Source organism: Macrotis lagotis, chromosome 7 (genome assembly GCF_037893015.1).
Source record: "Macrotis lagotis isolate mMagLag1 chromosome 7, bilby.v1.9.chrom.fasta, whole genome shotgun sequence".
NCBI lineage: Eukaryota > Metazoa > Chordata > Mammalia > Peramelemorphia > Peramelidae > Macrotis > Macrotis lagotis.
In genome coordinates, this window is record NC_133664.1 from 212,834,275 (window position 1) to 212,859,322 (window position 25,048).

General features: G+C 37.8%; 1 protein-coding gene across 2 annotated transcripts in view; it reads right to left on the reverse strand.

The window, feature by feature from the left end:
• FGD4 (FYVE, RhoGEF and PH domain containing 4) overlaps positions 1 to 22,107 on the reverse strand; it is a 292,080-nt gene extending 269,973 nt beyond the window's left edge. For both annotated transcript variants that reach the window (XM_074194757.1, XM_074194756.1), the window contains exon 1: positions 21,705 to 22,107. In XM_074194757.1, the coding sequence (XP_074050858.1) occupies positions 21,705 to 21,858 (154 nt within the window). In that variant the 5' untranslated portion in view covers positions 21,859 to 22,107. The remainder of the gene's footprint in view (positions 1 to 21,704) is intronic.
• Between the last annotated feature and the right edge of the window lie 2,941 nt (positions 22,108 to 25,048).

Below are 25,048 nucleotides of genomic sequence, written 5' to 3' on the forward strand. Positions count from 1 at the left end.
GTAAAGGAGAAAAGGAATAGACAACTTTCAGAGATATGGCAAACAGAGCAGCTTTTACTCATATTGGTCAGAACATTCATGAACATCAAGATTGATGAGCATGAGGGGCAGCTAGGCGGCACAGTGAATAGAGCACTAGTCCTAGAATCAGGAGTATCTGAGTTCAAATCGGGCCTCAGACCCTTAATAAGTGTGGCCTTGGGCAAACCATTTAACGCCACTGCCTTGCAAAAAGACTGATGAAAATGATGGGGGGAAATTCAAAAGTTACTAAATGAAAAACAAGAACTCCACTGGGTTTACCAGGAGGATAGTTCATACTGTCTTTAAAAAAAGAAGTGCTTAATGTCATCAAAAGTAAAATGCAACCAAAACTTAGAGGATTCTTGACTCAGTAAGAGGCAGATGATATTTAATTTTATGCTGATAATAAACCAAAGTGTTTCTATAATACCCTAAATGCTATTTATGGTCAAAGACCTCCTTGGTGCATCTCAACTGCTCAGTGCTAATGGATCCACAATGATCAATGATAAGAACATGATCCTGGAAAGAGGGATTAAACACTTCAATGTTCTCAACAGAGTACCACCAATCAACACTCACCACATCTGTATACCTCAGGTTGAAGCCAATCCTTCCCTTGCTAAATTTCCAACTGAAGAAATTTTGAATGCCATTAGGCTTCTCTCATGGAGAGAGTCCAGTCCTGATTCTATTCTATTCCAGCTTAGATTTATGAGGTAGAAGTTTCACTGTTTACACAAAAGATGACTGAAATTTTCCAGGTTATATGTCAAGAAAAGGTTATTCCTCCAGAAGTTCAAGAATGTCTCCACTGTCCATCTCTATAAAGGGAAAGCAAACAGATTGTCTTGTGCAAATCACAGAAGGGTTTGTCTTAGCATTGCTGGCAAGTTTCTTGCTAAAGTCACCCTTACCAGGCTAATTAGCCTGGTAGATGGTCAGCTACTGGGTGACTTTAGCAAGGTCAAGGAATAATCAATATGTTTTGTAGCATGAAAACTCCAGGAGAAATGCCAGGAGCATAAAAGCAGACTGTATACAACATCCACTGATCTGACCAAGACCTATGATACCATCAGTTGAGAAGGCTTGGAAATATCATGAACTTGGCCAGAAAAGTTCATCAGTGTTGTACATCAGTTTCATGATGGCATGCATGCCTTGATTCTGGAAAATGGATGATGCTCTGAGCTTTCCCAGTCACTAATGAAGTGAAGCAGATCTAAATTCTTCTTCCTATGATTTTTTTTAACATGCTGTTTTCAGCAATGTTGTCAGAGGTCTTCAAAGAAAACAGCATCTAGGTCAGCTACCACACTGATAGTAAATTATTTAACTTGAAAAGGCTATAATGCAAGACTAAAATGAAGGAAATGAGGCCCGATATGTTTTTTGTTTGCAGATGATTGTGCACTCAATGCAGCCTCTAAGGCTGAGATATAACAAAGTACTACTACCTGTGCTAAATTTAACCAAACAATTAACACACACAAAAAAAGCACAGGTTCTCTGTCAGTCAAGACCACACTATCCATTGGTTATAGCAAATGGAAAAATTTTGGATGCCATAGATAGGTCAGTATACTTGACAGTATACTTTCTAGGAATGTTCATATGGATCAGGTGGTTGCCAGAACTAGCTCAGTATTTTGGAGACTCCAAAGAAAAATGTGGGAGAGAAGAGCTAATAGACTGACCACCATAGTGAAAGTCCTCAGAGCCATTGTGCGTCTATCATTGTTGTGTGTCTGTGAAAACTGGACAGTCTACCAGCAACATGCAAAGAAATTGAATCACATCTACTTGAATTGTTTTAAGAAGATTCTAAAGATTGCCTAACAAGAAATAATACCAAACACTTAGGTCCTTTCTCAACCTAAACTTATTCAAACTCTGCTGGTGACAGTGCAACTTGATGAGCTAGTCATACTGTTCAAATACCAAATGTATGTTTTACTAAAAGACTTTTATTTTTAATTTTATTTATTTGATTTTTTTAGTTTTTTGCAAGGCAATGGGGTTAAAGCGGCTTGCCCAAGGCCACACAGCTAGGTAATTATTAAGTGTCTGAGGCCGCACTTGAACTCAGGTACTCCTGACTCCAGGGCCAGTGCTCTATCCACTGTGTGACCTAGCCACCCCCAGAAGAAGTGATTTTAGTTCATTCTCAAGTTCTTTCAGAACTCTGGAATCAATTGTGAAAGACAGACACAGGAACACCCCGCATGGCATGCCTGCATCAAAGATGGTCCTGTTATTTGTGATCAACATTTGGTAGAACCTTTTGAGTTCATATTGGTCTCATTAGCCAATTCGATATTGAACTTTGATCCCAACACAATGATGTCATTTTGGTCCTCTTCAAGCAGAAAGAGCAGTAAGCTATCGACCAACATTTCAGATTCATTTCTGAATATGCATATATAAAGAATGACAAAGTCTTAAGCTTAGTATGTGATCTTTTACTTTAAAAAAGAAAGAGAAAGGCAATTTAACATTCTGCATTTATCTATTTGGAATAACTCATTTTTAAGCTGGCATATTTTTTTAAATTCCTGATTCAATGTGCTTTTAATACATTTTGTTTATTTTCAAATGAATCCTTCTGCCCTCACCCAGAGATTCTTCCCTTGCAGCAAATATTTAAAAAGTCCTCAAAATCAACCAATATATACAATATCCAAACACATATTCCCTTTACTTCTACAATGAAGACAGAGAGAAGTACATTAGAAAGCACAGTAATGGGACTTCCAGCCACCTATGGCTGAGAGAAGCCAGGTCCTATGCAGAGGTCTCCTGATCTTCCCTCATAGACAATATGAACAAACCTCTTAATGGAAGTCCTATCAACAAAACCCAGAAAGAGAAGCTAGAAAAATAACACATACCTCAAAGTCTGTCTCCGGGGATGGGGGTTTGGCCAATACAGAGTGCAGAACAGTCAGTGGGGGAGGGGTGAGAGCCAGACTAACCTATGATCAGCTCCAGGGCTTTTCGCTGTGGGAAGCAACCCGAGAGTGGAGGCATGGCCATGGGACTAACAGGAAGGGCTAGAGGGTAGGTTCCATCCTCTACCACTCCATACTGGCAGGAGGAGGTATTACATCCAGTGAGAAAGCCTCCAAAATCCCCTACTAGTCACTCAGTGAGCAAAGCCTTCAGAAACCCCTACTGGCAAGCTGCAGATGCTACACTTAGTGAGTAAAGCCTCTAGGGATTTCAATACCAAAACTCTATCAATCAGCCCCTCCCAACACAAGATCTTAGGAAAATGAAGAAAGGCTAGTGAGAAAGGGGGGTTGGTCCATAGAAAAATTCCTAGAAGGAAAAGACTCTAATTCAGAGAGATGTAGAAGCCCTGAAAAGAATATGATTTGGTCTTCAGCATGGAAAGATTTCCTTGAAGAAATCAGGAAGGAGTTTAAAAATCAATTGGAAAATTAGGGAAAAGAAATCCAAGAGAAAATTAACAACTTGCAACAAGAAAACAAATCCTTGGAAAACACAATTGGACAAATGCAAAAAAAAAAAAAAATAATTCTCTCAAAACCTCAAGTGATCAAAGGGAAAACTCTTACAAAAATAGAATTGACCAATTGAAAAAAGGAGTTGCAAAAGGTAAATGAAGAAAATTCTTCTCTAAAAAAAAAAAAGAATGGAGTCTGTGGAAACCAATGACTTCATGATGCAGCAAGAATTGGTTAATCAAAATGAAAAAAAAATGGAAAAATAGAAGAAAATGTTAAATACGTTGTCAACAAAACTACTGACCTAGAAAATAGATTGAGGAAAGATAATCTAAAAATTACTGGTCTTCTTGAAAACACTGAAGAGAAAAATGACTGGACCCCCTTATTACAGGATTTAGTGATGGAAAACTGCCCTGATATCATAGAATCAGAGGGCAAAATAGTTACTGAAAAAATACATCAATCCTCTCCATAAAGGGATGTGAAAGTGAAAACACCAAGGAATATTGTAGCTAAATTTCAGAACTACCAGATAAAAGAGAAAGTCCTGCAAACAGCCAGAAAGAAATTTAAATACCAAGGAGCTGCAGTTAGGATTACACAAGACCTGGCAGCATCAGCATTAAGGGATTGAAGGGCCTAGAATGCAACATTCCAAAAAAGCAAGGGATCTTGGAATGCAGTCAAAAATTCACTATCCTGCAAAGCTGAGCCTTCTCTTCCAGGGCAAAAGATGGACATTTAATGAAACAGGAGACTTCCAACTTTTCCTGATGAAAAGATCAGAGCTTAATAGAAAATTTGTACTTCAAACAGGAGATTCAAGAGACAAATGAAAAGGTAAAAACAAACTGCTATCCAATAAGATGAAACTGGCTATATCCCTAGCTGGAAGAAAGACTCTAATAACTCTCAATAATTGTAATTCTAGTAGAGAAAACAGCCAGATGTTATAGACACTCAAGACCTTTCTGTAACTCAAGATAGAATGATTTAAAAACAATACCTCCTTAAAAAGGGGTTCCATAAAGGGATGGGAGGATGGAGGAGACTGAATGGGGTAAATTTCATGACATTAAGAAGTTCAAAGGACTTGTTGCAATAGAGGAAACGAAGGGAGGAGATGAGAACTGCCTGAATCTTACTCTCATCAGATTGGCTTTAAGTTGACATACACACACTCAGTTAATTTAAGAAATTTATATTACCTTTAAAATGTTAAAAGGGGAAAAGAGGAGGGGGAGGGAGGAAAAGGGTATCAACAGGAGGAAGGGGCAAAGGGAAAGGGGCAAAAGGGGAGGGGGTTGGATATAGGAGGGTAAACACACTAAAGGTTGTAGTATTCAGAAACAAAACACTGGGGAATATGGATAAAGGGGGAAAGGGGGGGAACAAACTGAGGGAAGATAACATGGAAGGCAACAAAGAGTTAGTAATCATAACTTTGAATGTGAATGTAATGGACTCTCCCTTAAAATGTAAGTGAATAGCAGAGTGGATTAAAAACCAGAATCCTACACTATGCTGCTTACAGGAGTCATCTGAAGAAGAGAGCTATACATAGAGTAAAGGTAAAAGGTTGGAGCAAAATATCTTTTGCTTCAGCTGAAGTGAAAAAAAGCAGGGGTAGCAATCCTTATCTCAGACAAAGCAGCTACAAAAATAGATAGCATTAAAAGAGATAAGGAAGGAAACTATATCCTCCTAAAAGGTACCATAGACAAAAAAGGAATTTCAATGCTAAATATGCATGCACCCAATGGTATAGCATCCAAATTCTTAGAGGAGAATTTGAAGGGCCTCCAGGAAGACACAGACAGCAAAACTGTACTAGTGGGAGACCTAAGCATCTAGCTCTCAGATATACATAAATCTAATCATAAAATAAACAAGGAAGTTAAGGATGAGTTAATATTGTTAAGAGTTAATAGTCCTAGTGAAGTTCTCTCAGGGTTAAAAATCATTAAAACAAAGATAGACCATTACTCTTACAAGAAGGAGGGAGAGGGGAGGCTAGGTTGCACAGTGGATAGAGCACTGGCCCTGGAGTCAGGAGTACCTGAATTCAAATCTGGCCTCAGATACTTAATAATTACCTAGCTGTGTGGCCTTGGGCAAGCCACTTAACCCCACTGCCTTGAAAAAAAAAGAGGAAGAGAGGCCTTGCATCCTTAGCCTGACACCCTCCAGATTCTGTTAGGGAAGGAAATAGTGGAATACTTCCAGAGAAGAGAAATTGCATTTTTAGTTAGCCACCTAATTGATGATAGACTGGAAGAACAGTAGACTGCCTTCTCTTATTTGATGATAAGTACTAAGAAGATCCTGCATACTGAGACATTAATTTATTTTGATAGACAACAAAAGGTCATTAGAAATCTTCTGATACCCTTGACATCTGGACAATGAGGTAATATTCTATGAAAACATTTTATTCTTCTCTCTGTTACTGGGTAGATTTTTCACATAAAGATTGTAACTCTGAAAACCATAACCAATAAGGTTGGAAGAGAGGGGTCTGGTGGAGGGGGATTGTGCTAGACCCTATAATCTTGCTTGACTGTCACCTCAGGGCAACTCCTTAATCCTCACTACCTTTGTGAGACTTGGAGTATGCCCTTTTCTAGAGAAAAGTCAAAATAAACTTTCTTTTTTGCTCAGAGGAGTCGATATTTTTTTAAGTGGATTTTGATCCCATTCAAGAAGGTACATAGATTTCTAGAAAACAAGACATGATAGAATTATGGAGGAAATTGAATGGGGATAGAAAGGAATATAACTTTCTTTCCTGCAGTACATGGCATTTAAACAAAAACTGACCTTGTATTAGGACATAAAAACCTAATAATCAACTGCAGAAAGGCAGAAATAATGAATACATCTTTATCAGATCATAATACAATCAAAATCATATGCAATATTGGACCAGGAGATATAGACTCAAAACTAATTGGAAACTAAATGACCTCATTTTAAAGAATGAGTGGATCAAACAACAAATTATAGAAAAGAATTAATTATTTCATCCTAGATAATGACAATAATGAAAGAACATATCAAAAATCTATGGGATATACTCAAGGCAGCTGTCAGGGGATATATTATATTTTTAAATACTTATATGAATAAATTAGAGAATTAGAGAATCAATGAACAAAATATGCAACTAAAAAAATTAGAGAAAGAACAAATTAAAAAACCCCAGTTAAATACCAAATTAAAAATTCTAAAAATTAAAGGAGAAATTAATAAAATTGAAAGCAAGCAAACTATTGAACTAATAAATAAAACCAAGAGCTGGTTTTGTGAAAATAAAAAACCAATAAAATTGATAAACCTGTGGTCAATTTGATTAAAAAAGAAAAAAGAAAACAAAATTGCTAGTATCATAAATGAAAAGTTGAACACACCATCAATGAAGAAAAAATTGAAGTAATAATTTGGAATTATTTTTCCCAACTCTATGCCAATAAATTTGATAATCTAAATGAAATGGAGGGATATGTACAAAAATGTAAGTTGCCTAGGTTAAATGAAGAGAAAATTAAATACATAAATAACCCTATCTCAGAAAAAGAAATTCAACAAACCATTATTGAACTCCCTAAGGAAAAATCTCCAGGGCCAGATGGATTCACAAGTGAATTCTATCGAACATTTAAGGAACAACTGGTTCCAATTCTATATAAACTATTTGGAAAAATAGATGAAGATGGAACTCTGTTTCTATGTCACCAATATGGTAATGATATCTATCTCCCTGATGAATATAGATGCTAAAATCTTATATAAAATCTTAGCAAAATGATTACAACAAGTTATCACTAGCATAATACATTATGACCAAGTAGGATTTATCCCAAGAATGCAGAGTTGGTTCAATATTAGGAAAACTGTCAGTATGATTAATTATATCAATAATAAACCTATCAGAAATCATATGATTATATCAATAGATGCTTCAAAAGCTTTTGACAAAACACAGCACCCATTCCTACTAAAAACACTAGAGAGCATAGGAATAAATTGATTGTTCCTTAGAATAATCAACAGTATCTATTTGAAACCATCAACAAGCATTATATGCAAGGGGTATAGGCTTGAGGCATTCCCAATAAGATCAGAGGTGAAACAAGGATGCCCACTATCACCACTACTATTCAATATGTTAGAAATGTTAGCTTCAGCAATAAGAGAAGAGACAAAAATGGAAGGAATTAGAATAGTGAAGGAAGAGACAAAATTCTCACTCTTTGAAAAACAGCATGATGGTATACCTAGAGAATCCCAAAAAAATCATCTAAAAAACTACTAGAAATAATTTGCAACTTTATCAAAGTGGCAGGATATAAAATAAATTCTCATAAATCCTCAACATTTCTATATATGACTAGCAATATGAAGCAGAAAGAGCTAGAACAAGAAATCCCATTCAAAGTCTACTTGTCAAGGCAGACTCAGAAACTTTTTGAAAACAATTACAAAACACTTCTCACACAAATAAAATCAGACTTAAATAACTGAGCAAATAACTGCTCATGAATAGGCTAAGTAAATATAATAAAAATGACAATTCTACTAAAATTAAACTTCTTGTTTAGTGACCTACCAATCAAAATTCCAAAAAAATTATGTCAATGAGTTAGAAAAAAATGATAAGTAAATTCATATGGAGAAATAAAAAGTCAAGAATCTCCTGGGATTTAATGAAAAAAAGTGTAGAAGAAGGTGGCTTAGCTTTACCGGATCTAAAATTATATTATAAAGCATCAGTCATCAAAACAGTCTGGTACTGGCTAAGAAATAGAGTGGAATAGACTAGGTGCAATAACAAGTGATTATAGTAATCTGCTGTTTGATAAGCCAAAAAGAGTCCAGTTATTGGTATAAAAACTCTCTCTTCAATAAAATCTGTTGGAAAATTGGAAGTTAGTATAGATGAAACTTGGATTAGACCAACACCTCACACCCTATACCAAGGTAAGATCCAAATGGATACAGGATTTAGACATAAAAAACAATATTATAAGCAAACTAGAAGATCAAGGAGTAGTTTACCTGTCGTATCTATGGAAAGGGAAGCAGTTTATGAGCAAAGAAGAGATGAAGAACATCATTAAAAACAAACTACATAATTTTGATTACATTAAAGTAGAAAGCTTTTGCATAGACAAAACCACTGTAACCAAGATCAAAAGAAATGTAGTAAACTGGGAAACAATCTTTACAACTAGTATTTCTGACAAAGGACTCATCTCTAAAATATACAGAGAAATGAGTCAATTTTTTTTAAAAAGCCATTCCCCAATTGACAAATGGTCAAAGGAGATGCAAACAAAATTTACAGATGAGAAAATCAAAGCAATCCATAGTCATATGAAAAATTGCTCTAAATCACTAATTATTAGAGAAATGCATATTAAAACATCTCTGAGATACCACCTCACACCTCTGAGATTGGCCAATATGACTAGAAAGGACAATGATCAATGTTGGAAAGGATGTGGGAAATCTGGGACACTAATACATTGTTGGTGGAGCTGTGAACTGATTCAAACCTTTTGGAGAACAATTTGTAATTATGCCCAAAGGGGAATAAAAATGTGCATACCCTTTGATCCAGGAGTACCACTACTGTGTCTATAGCCTTAAGAGATTATGAAAAAGGGTAAAAACATCATCTGTACAAAAATGTTCATAGCAGCTCTGTTTGTGGTGGCAAAGAAATGGAAGCCGAGGGAAAGTCCATCAACTGGGGAATGGCTTAAGAAACTGTGGTATATGTATGTGACGAAACACTATTGTTCTATTAGAAACCAAGAGGGATGGAAATTCAGGAAAGCCTGGAAGGATTTGCATGAACTGATGCTGAGTGAAATGAGCAGAACAGAAGAACATCATACACCTGAACAGCGACATGGGAGTGATGATCCATCTTAATGGATGTGCTCATGCCAACAGGGCAGCAAGCAGGCACAATTTTGGGGTGTCTGTGACAGAGAATGCCATCTGTATCCTGAGAAAGAATTGTGGAGTTTGAACAAAGACCAAGGACTATTACCTTTAATTTTTTAAAAATGTTGTCTTATTATGTAATTCTGCCATATCTCATACTAAATGTTTCTTCCTTAAGGATATGATTTCTCTTTCATCACATTCAACTTAGATCAATCCATACTATGGGAAATGATGGAAAGACTAGATCAATCCATACTATGGGAGTAATCTAAAGACTAGCAAACTGCCCTCTGTTGGGGGTGGGGAGAGGAAAGCGAGATTGAAGGGAAAATTGTAAAAGTCAAAATAAAAAAAACTTTCTAAAATTAAAAAAAGCACATTAACATTCTTGATCACCATATTACTACTCTGATTCATTAAATAAATTTAAGTTGACTCATTGACTCATTATGACTCATTGAATCAGTCAATAATACTGAGACCAATAATATTTCAAGATACAGATAAACCATCTAATTATTTTCTTATCTTATATTCATAAAGTTCAATTTTTTAATTCAAATATATGCTGTACCTTTTCCCCTCTAAAATTTCATTATTAAACTTGGTCCAATATTCTGGAATCATGCCTGTCATTCAATGTGATTGACAGTGATCCTTCTTCGGCTTTACTTTCTCCTGATTTGCTATGTCCTTATCCAAGTCTTCAAGAAAAATATGAAATAGTACAAAACTACTTAACCAAATTTACTTTCCTTTTACACTCCTTTCATCTCCTTGAACTCATGAAGTCTTTTCCTTCCTAATGAACCTGTAAACCTGACACCACCACCCCTTTCCAGCATTGATTATACTTTTAAACTCTCAAGGTGCCCAGTAAAGGTTAGAAAGATGGAATACTCTTCACATTATCCATTACCATGTCCATACACTCACTTTCTCCACCACTGTCAATCAGCAACCTCTCCTCCTGTGGTCAAGATCCTTTACATAGGAAAAGTGTCCATAGGTATGGAATATTGTTTCTATCTGTGAGATTTTTTTACAAGTATTGACTAGTTTTGCTAATATTTTTTCTATTCTTTCCATGGTATGGACATTTTAGCAACTTTATTTGCAGAATTCCAAATTGCTTTCCACAATGTTTGTACTAATTGAAAACTCCACCAATACCTTAGGTGACCATTATCCATCTTTTTCCAGGTAATTCTCCTTCCTTCCTCAAGAAATTCAATCCTGATTCAGTTATCCTTTCTACCATAAACCCTGTCCATAGGCACTTCACCACACATACTGACTCTCCCTGAACTTCCCAATTCCTCAACCTATTTTCAATCTTGTGATCTATTCTTCTATTCCACCTCAACCTCATATACAAATAGATTGTCATAACTCTTAATCTTTCAATCAATCATAAGTGCTCCACTTCCATATTTATGATCGTGGAAATTCCTTTATCTAATTATATTTTTATTTCATTCTTTTTTTCCTCATGCTCACAACCCTAACCCTATTCTTCATCCTCACTGCAATTCCCATTTCCTCTATTCTTCTTACTCATTTCTTAATTGTTAAATCAAACAGCTTCATCCTTCTTAGCCAATATGCAGGCTCTCACATTGTTAATCATTCCTCATAGATATTTTCTTCTAAAGTATTTCATGAGACTATTCTGGTCTCCTCCTACCTGTTTGATGATTTTTTCCTCAGACTCCTTTGCTGATCTTCATCCAGGTCACCACTAACAATAAGTGTCTATATTATCTCCACAAGTTTTTCTCATCATTTCTCATGGATTCAACTATCATCTCTCTGCAGCTAATTCCCAAATCTATGTATCCAGCCCTAACATCTCCTGAGCTCTAGTGCTGTTATAACCTACAGCCTCTTAGACATCTTAAAATAATGGCCTATAGTTATCAAACTCAATAAGTCCAAAACAAAACTCAGTAACTTCACACTCTCCCCTCCACAAAAAAACAAAACCTCCTTCTCTTTTTCAAATTTCTCTATTATTGTCAAGGGCATAAGCATTCTTCCAAGCTCACAAATTGAGTGACTGCCTTTCCCCACTAGATACTCCATCCTGTGATTCCATGACTTTGCCTTCAATGGTCTCTCTCTCCCCACCACTACCTCTTAAGACTCAGCTCAAAGACCATCTTCTACAAGATTTTTGCAGTCTCCCTGACTGCCAATGACTTCCATCTATTCTGTATAGATGGTTTTATACCATCTATATAGATGCACCAAATATACAAATGTATTACTTAATTAGTTACATGCTATCTCTTCAAATAGAGTATCAAATCTGAGAGTAAGAATTGTATTTTTGCTGTGGTATATGTATGTCATGGAACACTATTGTTCTATTAGAAACCAAGAGGGATGGGAATTCAGGGAAGCCTGGAGGGATTTGCATGAACTGATGCTGAGTGAGATGAGCAGAACCAGGAAAACATTGTACACACTAAAAGCAACATGGGGGTGATGATCAACCTTGATGGACTAGCTCATTCTATCAGTGCAACTATCAGGGACAATTTGGGACTGTCTATGATCAAGAATACCATCTGTAACCAGAGAAAGAACTGTGGAGTTTGAAGACCAAGGACTATTACCTTTAATTTACGAAAAAAGCCTCATATCTTATTGTCTGATCTTGCTATCTCTTATACTTTATGTTTCTTCCTTAAGGATAAGATTTCTCTCTCATCACATTCAATTTGGATCAATGTATACCATGGAAACAATGTAAAGACTGGCAAATTGCTTTTCTGTGTGGGGGAGAGGGAAGTAAGATTAGGGGAAAAATTGTAAAACTCAAAATAAATAAAATCTTTAAGTAAAAAAAATGTGTTTTTGACTCTCTGTATCTTCAACCCTAGGCAGCACTGGGCATACAATAAGTCTTAATAAAGTTTCGTTGACTGACTGAAAAAGACAAGCCCTGATCTGTGAGACTCTTACCTAAGAGACATCATTTCAAGTAGACATGGGACTAATAATGTATTAATATTTGAGTACATTCATTCAATTAAGTTCTTAAAACAGCCCATCTATACTATTATCATTAACGCATACCTCTCCAACTTTCCATAAGAATAGCAGGAGAAACTTTGTCAAATACAAAGTATTGGGCAACCTGATAACTAACAAAAAAATATATTTGAATATTGAGCTATAGCTAAGTTGGTAATTAGAAAAAGGTATTTTATTAAACATAGTTGGTAGCCCAATCTGAATTCTTTGTTGAATTTTTAAAAGTCTTTCTAACTGGTAAAATATTGCTTGATTTTTCAAAGTATATATTATTGCTGTTGTGAAAGATAGAATAATTATTTCATTTGTTTTTCCAAGAGTAAATGTCTGTTTAGAATTATTATGAATTGGAATTTGAAAAAGAAAAAATGTTTATCTGTGCCCTTTAAAAATAAAATGGAACAAGAGACAAGAAAACTGGAAGAATATGCAACATTACTTATCAAACTATGGATAGGTAAACAATTTATGAATAAACAAACAGCTAGAGAGCCATGAGGTATAAAATAGATAATTTCAATTACTTCAAATTTAAAGTTTTATACAAATCAAATAAATATAGCTAAGGAAGAAAAGTGAAAAATATGTAAAAATTTTTATAGATGGTTTTCATATCTAAAATATATATAATCTTTGTGAAATCTACAACAGTATAAGTCATTCCCCAACTGACAAATGGTTAAAGAATATGAATAGGCAATTTTTGAATAAAGTTACAACAATTTTATCATATAAAAAAATTATCTAAATCATTATTGATTAGAGAAATATAAATTAAAACAACCTTGAGAAATCATTTTACCCTATTAGATGAGCTAAAATGATTGATGTTGGAGGAAATGTGGAAAAGTTGTGAAACTGATTGATGGTGGCATAGTGAACTTATCTAAGTATTTTGGAGTGAAATCTGAAATCATGCCCAAAGAGTGACTAAACTGCTTATTCCTTCTGACCCAACAACACCACTATTAGCTTTATTTCCAAAGATGACTGGGGGGGGGGGGGAAATCTATATATTCGAAAATATTTAAAGCAACTCCCTTTATAGTGGAAGAGAATGGAAACTGCAGGGATATCCATTAATTGGAAACTGGCTAGATAGACTAAAAGGAGTGTTTAAGTAGTCTTAGAAAATACATGGATAGGGATGGCTAGGTGGCACAGTGGATGGAGCACCAGCCCTGGAATCAGGAGTACCTGAGTTCAAATCCAACTTCACCCACTTAATAATTACCTAGCTGTGTGGCCTTGGGCGAACCACTTAACCCATTTGCCTTGCAAAAACCTAAAAAAAATGGAAAACATGGATAGACTTGCACTAAATAATGAAGAGCAAAATGCATAGAACCAAAAAAACATCCTATACTGTAACAATGAAATTGTTTTAAGAACAACTCTGTGTTTGTCATTTTGACTATTTAAATATTCAAATTAACTATAAAAGACATATGAAGAAAGATGCTATCTACAACCAAAGAATCAATAGACATAGTATAATTTTACACATCCACACACACATATTTGTCTATAATAGTAGCCATCTCTAAGGGTAGGATGAGAAAGGAAGAGGAAAAAAAAAAAAGAAAAAAAATTACATACTTTTATTATATATTTTAAAGGAATAACAAGTTGCACATAATAGGCTTACAGGTTCATGTGCAATCATCTTTTTTATTATATACTGTTATAGAAATGTTTGTTTTATTCATAAATTAAAAATAAAATGTAAAAGTATAGTAGAATGTCTTTAGAATTAAGCAGTGGATCATAATTTAGTCCCATTCATTCAATAATTTGTCTCTCAATGGCCTTTAATGTGACCTAGAATAAAATATGTCATTTAACTACATTGATTATTATTCCTTTGCTCAATTAGACAATAAGACTAAATGATTCAAATCTACTTCTGCCTGTGCCTGGTTTTAGGGTGCTTCTCAGTGTATGAGGCTCTGTCTTCCCTCCTTGTCTGTGTATGACTAAAAGTGCTCCCCTCTGCCATGGGGCTGAGGTGGGTGGGGCCTGCTTCTATGGGGTGCCTAGGCTGTGATCAGGATCTGAATGTGGTCAGAGCCCCAGAGTCCCGTTCCAGGTACAGAGGACAAATCTCAGAAGTCTCTCTCCACAAGGCTCAGTTGCCTGGGGACTCCTGCCTTCTGGCTCTGCCTGCTTCCAGGTTCCTGGATCTGGGCTGCCAGGGCTATGCTGCTCGATGAGTGCCCTGAGGTCTGAGTTTCATGCGTTTGCTCTGGTAGAGCCCTGCCCCCCCCACAGGCTGATGCTGGTGCGCCCCAGGGTGTATGTCAGGAAACTGCCCCCACTGCCATGAGCCACAGCTCCCAGGCATCCTTGGGCTGCCTCTGGGAGGCTGAAATTCCTTCTCTCTGCAGGCCACCCCTCTAACCCCCGTGGAGTGGAGCTTTTCTGCTATTTTCCAGGTTACCTTGTGCTGGAGAATTGTCTCACTGGATCCCTCTGTGGGTTCTGTCTCTCAAGTCCTTATTTTATAATTTTCAAAATATTAGAGAGAGAGCACCTAAGAGAGGCTCTTCCCCTGTCACCATCTTGGCTCCACCCCCAATATATTGCTTCTTATTGGCCTGTTGCCATGTTGATGTAGTTTCCTGGTCAACTCTGGTGAAACAGGGCTTGGCATAGTGCCTGGCACTTAATAGGTATTTAATAAATATTTGCTAACTTGATTTTACCTAGGGGCATAAAAGTCTCAGCAATGTGGAATTAGGGCTCCTCTTACTGAGTGGATGTCTGAAAATCTCAGTCATCCTACTCAGCTAACTAGACACATTTCCACATGGAAACCCAGGGACAACACCTATAGAAGCTAAGAGTTGTTGTATTCCTGCTCTCATGTGAACCTTTTTCTGCCAATTGACATGGAAGAACTTCATTTCATTCCAACTTTAAACCGAAACAGTTTGCTGGTATCAACTCCACTCCCAATAATCCTTGAACATTTCTAAGACCTTAGAAAGTACGTACAGCTATCACATTAGATTATAAGCACCTTTGAAATCATTCACAACAATTTATGATGTTCAACTCATTGATACCTAATATTTTAAGAAAAGATGTATAAGATTGCTTTTTAAAGGGATAAAAATGATTCAGAAATAAAAAAGTTCATTGTCTATTTCAAAAGAATATCAAAAGAAAACAAGATATTTAAGATCAGAGCCACTTAACCAATAGTCCATAAATAGATTCTGGGGGTCTTTGAACTTACATTTTTTTTTAACATTTGGAAAAATATATTTCAGTAAAATTAGTATTCTCTACATGCCTACATATTTTATTTTATGCATTCAAAAACAATTATGCAAAGAGGTCTAGAGGTTTCTAGAAAAAGTTTTAAAAGATTGTTAAGGGGGTGGCTAGGTTGCACAGTGGATAGAACACTGGCCTTGGAGTCAGGAGTAACTGAGTTCAAATCCGACCTCAGACAATTACCTAGACGTGTGGCCTTGGGCAAGCCACTTAACCCCATTGCCTTGAAATATATAAATGAATGAATAAATGAACAGATAAATGAATAGATTAGAAAAATGAACAGATAAATGAATAGATTAGATAAATGAACAGATAAATGAATAGATTAGAAAAATGAACAGATAAATGAATAGATTAGATAAATGAACAGATGAATGAATAGATTAGATAAATGGATAGATGAATAGATAAATGAATGAATGAATAAATGATTGTTAAGGGAGGCCATGATATTAAAAAAAGGTAAGAATCTTTGAGAATGTAGGGCATTGTTGGTCTTCACAGGATGGAGGGGGATCCCTAGGGAATCCATTACAAAGGGGGAATGATTCCAGACAATCACAAAACTGAGAGTTTTCCTAACCCTATTCCAGAGATGACAATCCCAAGATTAGAAGAACCTAATTCTCAACTGGTCAAGAGTGACCTAGAGATCCTGACCTAATGCAAATGAATTTGTGCAGTTAGGTAGTTGAATATAGTCCCACACACCCCCGTGACATGACTATTGGGGTTCATCAGCATATCATGCATCATATGATGAGAGGGAGGATCATGTTAGGGGCATGTCATGGGATGGGCTGACCTCTTAGATGGTAACTCAAACTCTGAGAGCCTATGAAAATCCAAGAAGGAGGGGAAAGAATTTTTGAAGACAATAAATTACCTGATGTTCAAATGCTACCTCATGCCTCATGCTAGGTGAGGTACCTGTATCCTGCAAGATTCATGAATAAAATCTACAGTTTTTCTCTCATTTTAGCAGGTTTTTCTTTCATTCATTCCCTGTTCTACTTATCATTTATAAGAATAGTTAGAAGGAGCAGATAGACAGACGGACAGACAGACAGACGGACGGACGGACGGACGGACAAGGCACAGGAGGGAGCTGAATTATAATGGTATAATACAATATAAAGATGAAGTCGACGAATGAGAAAGGAAAACACTGGGAGGATGGGAAAGGAGAGATAGTGGGCTAAGATATTTCATATAAAAGAGTCAAGAAAAAGGTTTTGCAATAGAGTGGAAGGAGGGGAGGAAAGAAGGTAAGTGGGAATGAGTGAGCCTTCATTCTCACCAGAAATGCTCAGAGAGGAAATAATAAACAAACTCAATAGAGTACAGAAATCTATCTTACCCTAGAGGAAAAAGAAGAGAAAAGGGATGAGAGAAAGGGGATAGAGGGAGGGGAAGGGGGCTGTAGGTGATAGAAGAGAGTTAAGACCATGGGAGAGGGTAGTCAGACAGAAGACACTTCTGAGGAGGGATAGGGTAAAAGAAGAATAAAGAATAGAATAGAAAGAATAGAAGAAAATAGAATAGAATAAATAGGAGTGGGGAGGAATAGAATGGAGGGTAATATAGTTAATAGTAGCAACTTTTGAGGGGGGGATGTTGAAGTTGATAGAGCACTGGTCCTGGAGTCAGGAGTACCTGAGTTCAAATCCAGGCTCAGACACTTAATAATTACCTAGCTGCGTGGCCTTGCGCAAGCCACTTAACCCCACTGCCTTGCAAAAATCCTTAAAAAAAAAAAATGAAACCCATCCCAGAGACAAAGTTGATGGAATCTGAACACAGACTGAAGTACACTTTTTCTTCCCTCTCACTTCATTTTTCTTGAGGTTTCTCCATCTTTTGGGGGGAAAGGAGAGGGTTTATGCTTACTTTCACAACAAGATTATGGCAATTATATCAAAATAATAATTTTTTAAAATCCCTATTCTAAATAAAGAAAATTAAATATTATATGTATAGACACTTCATTTTTAGTTTAAAAACCTAAAAGCTTGTGTCAAAGGTAACTCAGTCAACAAATGGCAATATTTTCTCTGTTATTCTCCGAAACCCCCAAAATATAAATGGTCCACCTCCACCCCTACCTCCATCTCAATCAATGTGATCACTCTCTCTCCCTCCTAATGAGATTTGACTAACTGAATACCACTAGTCAAATTGTTCAGCCATAAGCAGAAAGACACATGGAAGGCATAAAGGACTCCTTGTAGAAAGAGACACATGGAGGAAAAAACACTATTACAGACAATGTTATCCAAGGGAGGAAGAGTAACCTCTTGTGGCAGAGAAGGGTATGAGCTTGGTTTCAAGACTGGACTTGCAGTAACAAGAATTGTGATGCCTTTTTGCAACATCTTCCAGAATTGAAAGTTAGAAAGGATCTTAAGTAAAAACAACCCTCTCTCATTTTGAATGAGGAAACTGAAGCACAGGGAGAGGTTAAGTGAACCTGTGCAGGATAACAGGTTGTCTGTTTGAATTAGGGTCTTCCAGATTCCAAGCCCAACATTCTACCCACTCTACCACCTAGCCAGTTCCTTACACATGTACCTCACTACTCTCTTTCCATGCCTGTGTGTACAATGGGAGAATATACACACAGATTTCTGGGTTTGCCTTTGTATCAACTGTTCTTTTTATACCATCTTAGTAAATGCCATTACTAAAAAATAATTTAAGCCTATTAGCTGATTATTTAGAAATGGAACTCTGAGATACATGATGATAACCCCAAGAATCTAAGAATAGCAGCAACCCTCTGGGAATCTATGAATTTGAGTAGTTCTGGATGGGGCATTCTATAAATATACATATAGTCTCAAATTATACAAATACAGTTTAAATACACATACATAGAAAGACATAACAGAAATAAGAAACAACTGAAACACTGATAGTCAATTGTACTTTTTTTTGTTTTTCAAGGCAATGGGGTTAAGTGACTTATCCAAGGTCACACAGCTAGGTAATTTTTTTAAGTGTCTGAGGCCAAATTTGAACTCAGGTCCTCTTGACTCAATGTACCACTTAGCTGCCCCAAACAAATGTACTCTTAAGAAAATGATGAATGGAAATTCAAAGAAACTCTTTCACTTTGCTCCTTGGAGCTCTTATCTACTTACACAATATATAATATCACTTCTTGGCAATGAGTCCTAAATTTCCATCTCCAATTCCTAACTACTAGATAATTACATAAAAACCTAATATTACAAATACTGAACAACACTCAATCCTGTTCCTCTTTCTAGCTTCACTAATTCTTGAATTTGCAAGCTCTCTGGGAATTTAAAGCTGTTTGGGATTTTATTATAGGAAATTATTACAGGTTAAAATTCTTAGAAAAGCAGTAATAAGAATAGGCTAGGTGAAGTTTGAGTGAAAGTGTGTGTGTGTGTGTGTGTGTGTGTGTGTGTGTGTGTGTGTGTGTGTGAGAGAGAGAGAGAGAGAGAGAGAGAGAGAGAGAGAGAGAGAGAGAGAGAGAGAGAAGGGCAGGCAGCCAAGAGGCTTGGCTAAGTCTGGCCACATGGCCTAGGGGAGACCCATGGTGCTCCACGTGGCCTAAGAAAGAACTGCAGAAACACCCATTCTGCTGGAGTCAAAGAAAGAAAAGAAAAAGAAGAAAAAGAAACTGTGGCTTCCTTTTAAATGCTCTTCTGCAGTAGAAATGAGCATGGGGCAGTCCTTGGAGAGTGGTCTTATACCTTGGGCCAGGTATTTTCCAATCTACATACTGCTTCTTCCTATCCCAAGGTGCTTGACCCCCAAGTTCAACATATTTCCTGTCATGCTAGCATCTATGGCCAAGGTTAGGTAAAAGGGAAAATGGGGAAAAGATACCAAAGAACAGGGTCAAGGGGTGACAGGATACAATCAACAATCAAGGTCAGTTTATATCTCAGGGGCAAACAGCCCTCTACCAATTAACAAGGTTTTAATATCATGAAAGCCACATTCATAATATCAATTTGGCCACAAAATATATACAGTTTTAAAATATAGAGCATCCTGGTTGTTGGAGTTTAGGGTGATCTTATGTCCCTAAAATAAGAAGGGGAACCAGAGATATTTTATTTACAAAACATACAAGACAGAGGTGTGAAAGAATACAAAAGTATGAAATAATGCAGTGGTGCACCTGTAGCAGAAATTCAATGCTGTAGAGGATGTGGGAATGACAGTGATATATTTCCAAGAATACATTGTATGTTTAACAACCAAAAGGGTGTGCATGCCTGCATGTATGTGTGTGTGAATAAGTGAGAGAAAGACAGAACAAACATGAGGAGAAGGCAGAGAGAGCAGGAGCAAGTACTAAGGTAGAGAAGACCAAAAATCTGTTATAGTAGTCTTCACCATTATTTTTGTGATCTTTTTTTTTCCAGGTCTGACTCTTAGTGATTCCATTTGGAGTTTTTTTTGGCAAAGATACTAGGGTGATTTCCTATTTCCTTCTCTAAATCATTTTACTTCTCAGGAAACTGAATTAAGTTAATTGGTCACACATCTAGTAAGTGTATGAGGACTGATTTGAACTGGGGAAGATGACTCCCTGAAGCAGCACTCTTATCTACTGAGTCACCCAGAGCTGTCCTTTATCTTTACCATCATAGTATCAATGTCAAAATTAGAGGTGACTTTAGAAATCACCTAGTCCACCCCACCCTCACCTCATTTCACAGAATCGGAAAATGCAAAATACAGCTCCTTAATCTTTTTCTTGATTGTGTTTTCACACCCTAACCTCTACTTCTGCTGTGAATAAGTTCTACTTCTGTCTTCTCCTTACCATAAATAGCAGAGACTAAAAGATGAAAACGAAGAGGAAGATTAAAAAGGTTCCATCATTTATTTTACCATGTTTCAACACCTGTAATTTCAACAGATTTGCTAAATTTATGAATATTCTCCTGAAATAAAAGGTTGTCCTATAAAACTGTTCTACAAGGATACCTTACTTCTATTATAGGTTTTTTAAAAATTAAAAAGGTCACATTATAACAATGATTTTTGATGGGTAAATGCCATGCAATTTCATCAAAGCATCAATCAGCAAACCTAACACTCAGTAGTATGCTCTAGGGGAAATAAGAGAGGGCCAAGGACATATGATAAATAAGAAAAAATGTAATATGAAATTAACATCTTTTTCAGAGCACAGGAAAATTCTGCAACTGTCATTTATTCTACTTGCGTGACCTGGTTAAATCATCTCATCTCTCAGATTCTCAGTTTTCTTATCCTTCAAAAGAAAGGGGGGAAGAGGGGCGGCTAGGTGGTGCAGTGGATAGAGCACCGGCCTTGGAGTCAGGTAGTACTCGAGTTCAAATTCGGTCTCAGACACTTAATAATTACTTAGCTGTGTAGCCTTGGGCAAGCCACTTAACCCCACTGCCTTGCAAAAAACTAAAAGAAAGAAAAGAAAGAGGAAGAACTAGACGTCCCAAGGACCCCTTTCATTTCTAAATCCTGTAATCCTTCTGAAGGACTCACATTTTTTCACACAACGCTGTACCCAATTAGACCAGAGGTCCGGGCTCCAAAGATCAACCTGAAAAGAAGCCTCGGAAACACCCGGCCCACCTTCCTTCTACGCCCTCGGACAAGGACCCGCCTGGAAACAGCCACTTTGTTTCCACTAAACTTCTTTCTCCCTCAAGTTCAACAGCACGCTTCCGGGCCGGAATCTGCCAACGTGGTTCCCGGGAGGCGCTTAGGGCAGCGTTGTGTTCAAGGTCTTCTGCGGGAAAGGTCAGAAGGCTTGGCACAGGTGTGGAGGCGAGCCGTGCCCAGCGCCACAAAGGCCCGGGAAAGGCTAAAGGTTCCCCGTACCAGCCCCGCTCCCGCTCCCCGCCCGCCACGCGCGCACCTGCACAAGGAGAAGGGAGCGAACCTCACCTGGGGCGTCCTTGGACGGGCTCTTGGAGTCCGGAGGCCTGGAGGCGGCAGTGGGCCGGCTCCAGGGGCGGGGGGTCCCGGCCAGGAGGCAGGACTGGTTGGACTTCCGCCGGATCGCCCTCCGCCTGAAGTCAGTGCCGCCTTCCCCGCTCATGGCAGTCGCGGCTGGGTTCGCTCCTTTCCCGGCTTCTCCTCCTCCGGCTCCCCGGGCCTCGGGCTACATGCCGCCCTCCGTCTCTACAGCATGGGACTTGCTTTACTTTCTCGGAGGCTACGGGGGTTGTTTGTGTCCTAAGGCACACGGCTAGGGGCCGGCCCGGCCGCCAGGATTCCAGCTTGGGGCTGAGCTGCACCTGCCCTCCCTGCCTCCCCCGTTCTTCCCGGGGGAGCGCGCGGGAGGCTCCCGGAGGACAGGCGCGCTGCCGCAGCCCCACTTTGGCTCGGAACTCCCTCTGCAGCAGCAGCAGCTGCCGCAGTCCCGGGGCTCGCTTTCAGGCTACCGCTACCACGGGGCCAGCTTCCCCAGCACCCTTTCCCACAGTTTCTACCTTTTCCTCTTTTTTTTCTTTTTCGGAAACACTATGCAGCCAAAGAATCCGGCTTATTTGAGCGTCTTCCAAGGTCTGCTTACTCTGGAGCCCGGAACTCCTGAAACTGCAAGCGGGTTCCAAAGCTAGGAATTCAGGTTCTTCCCTTACACCAGCCCGGCCCCGCCTCGGTCTCGCCCATTTGCCCAGTTGGAAGCAGGTGGCTTATCTATAAGCTTCTCACCTGTTCTGTATTAACCCTTAAGATCCTTGATCTAGAATAGAAAGGGACTTGAGGCTATCTAAACAGCCCCTTGAGGATCCCTTGTAAAAAGTCTGGGTTAAAAAGGAAACACACGGTATGGACCCTTTCCAAGCATATGTGGTTCCCGGGAATTTAAGGATTGAATGCAGTTAAAATAGCACTTAAAAATTATTTATTAATCTTGGCTCTTTGTAATCATTTGATTTATTGAGTGAAAATCATCCTTTTAAAAATTACTACCTTCCCCCCCCACTCCTCATTTCTTCATGTGGAAAAATGAAGAGTAGAAAAGTATAAAAGAATTGCTATAAAGATAGATTGAGGGGCGGCTCGATGGCATAGTGCATAAAGCACCGGCCCTGGAGTCAGGAGTACCTGGGTTCAAATCCAGCCTCAGACACTTAATAATTACCTAGCTGTGTGGCCTTGGGCAAACCACTTAACCCCATTTGCCTTGCAAAAAAAAAAAAAGATAAAAGATAGATTGAAACAGAATAAAAAAATGACATTTTAATATTTTCCCTCACTTTTCTCTCTCAGTTGTTTGCAACTCTAATGGAATTTGAGGAGCCAAACCTAGAAGGAACCTAATATTTGGGTCTGCTTTTCCATTTTTAATATTAACCAAGCTTCTCCCATTTTCTCTTTCAGAATCCACCATAAATTCAAAAGTATGGCTCAAGAATATCTCACACTTGTAGAATTTAAGTTAAAATACATCTGTTTTCAAGAGTTCAATTTGTCCCACTTCAGGCTCACCAGCACATACTGAAAGTGGAGCAGGAAGATATAGCCTCCCCTCAGGCTTATGCCCTTGGTCTTCCATCAAGAGAGTCCAAGAGCACTGAGGAGACTGAAACATGCTTCAGATCCCAGTACTGCACCTGGGCCTCCCTTGTAAAAAAAAAAAAAAAAAAAAAATGTTCTCAGATGGTTTGCTAATTGAAGCACCACTGTGTAATTGCAGGATTTATGCTGGCCATTATCTTAAACTAGCTTGTGTATAGTCAGTCAACTAGCATTATTAAGTCCCTGTGCTCTTTCTATGGACTTTGGCTCTGAATGCTTCTGCAGCAGGTGACTGCTTTCTGGTTAAAGCTTTAAAGCTTCTCCAGCTGTCTCCAATGCTGCATGGCAGAGTGCCCCAGCACCCATTTCCACAGTTTCTATCTCAGTGTGCATAATAAGAGCATACTCCTTCTGGGGTTGTGGTAAAGATAAAATATTTAAAGTCCTTGTAAACTTTAAAATATTATGTATGCTATTGATTATTAGTAGTATTAATATCAGTGGGGTGATTGTGGAGGTCCTCTTGGCTTCAGAGTATTATATTGGCTTGTCACAAAAAGTTCACTTTTGTTGGGAGCCAGGGTCTCTAAGCTGTTTGACACAGTCGCAAGAACACTCAAGGCAGTCACACTGCCTGATGGAACAACATTTCCTTCTTCAATATATATAGGGATTTCATCCATACCAATATTTATAGGTCTATTATTGACTACAATATTTACTCACCCTAATACTGGAATGACTATAAAGGAAGGATTTCAGAAAAATTCCTTGAATAAAACAGATTGTAAACTCTGTCTTAAATTTAACGGGACTGCCTCTCCCTGAGGCATACAAAAGGCTTCAACATTATGAAATCTCTGGAAAACCCAGCACTGGGAATTCCAAGGAGATGCCAGAATATATACAGGGAAAACAGATACAAGATGGGTCAGATAGAACTCCAGGGAAATTAATAGTTTTACCCCCCCCTTACCATACACAGGAATATATGAAAAAGATGGTGAGAAAATAGTATAGGTGACCGATATGTGAACTCCAGCAGCCTTACTTTCATGGGAAAGAATAAAAAAATCACAGAAAATGTGGCTTCTACCAACAAGGCCTGAAAGAAAAATTGGTTATTGTAAGAGTTAACGGATGGGTGGACAAGCATAAAGGCCCTCACTATAGATTGTTAAGGAAGTGTATCTAAAAACATTACCTACACAAAAAGTATAAAAAACTTTCCATTAAAGGGATTGCTTAATTAATAACTTTAAATGAATTTACAATTATACGCTGTAGTAATAAATAAGGTAACAGACAGGTTAAAGTCATCATGGTCTGAGTAGGGATAAGAAATCAATTAACTATATGATTATTACTTAAACTTGTAATCACATGATTAAAACTTTTAACCATATGAACTATATGATTGATGATGAAAATTGTACACTCTTGTAACCAAGGAAATGATCTCAGCTTGCTTGCTTGCTTGAAACATACATGATTCTGAAACTATAAAAATAAATCCAAGCAGTTGACAGTCAGTCAACCTGCTCCTGCCTTTACCCACTTGTCGACTCAACTCATTTCGCCGACTCTATCCCTCCTGTCAGGTTCCAAGAACCCCGAGGAGGCTGGACCCCCCTGCCACAATTTCGCAAAATCGGTTAAATAAGATAGAGACTTTTGATAACAATTGTTCTTTCTCCCTTTTTAAGTGGCCAAGATAGGTGATTGCATATGTCTATCCCAATATAAGTGAATTATTCCCTTTG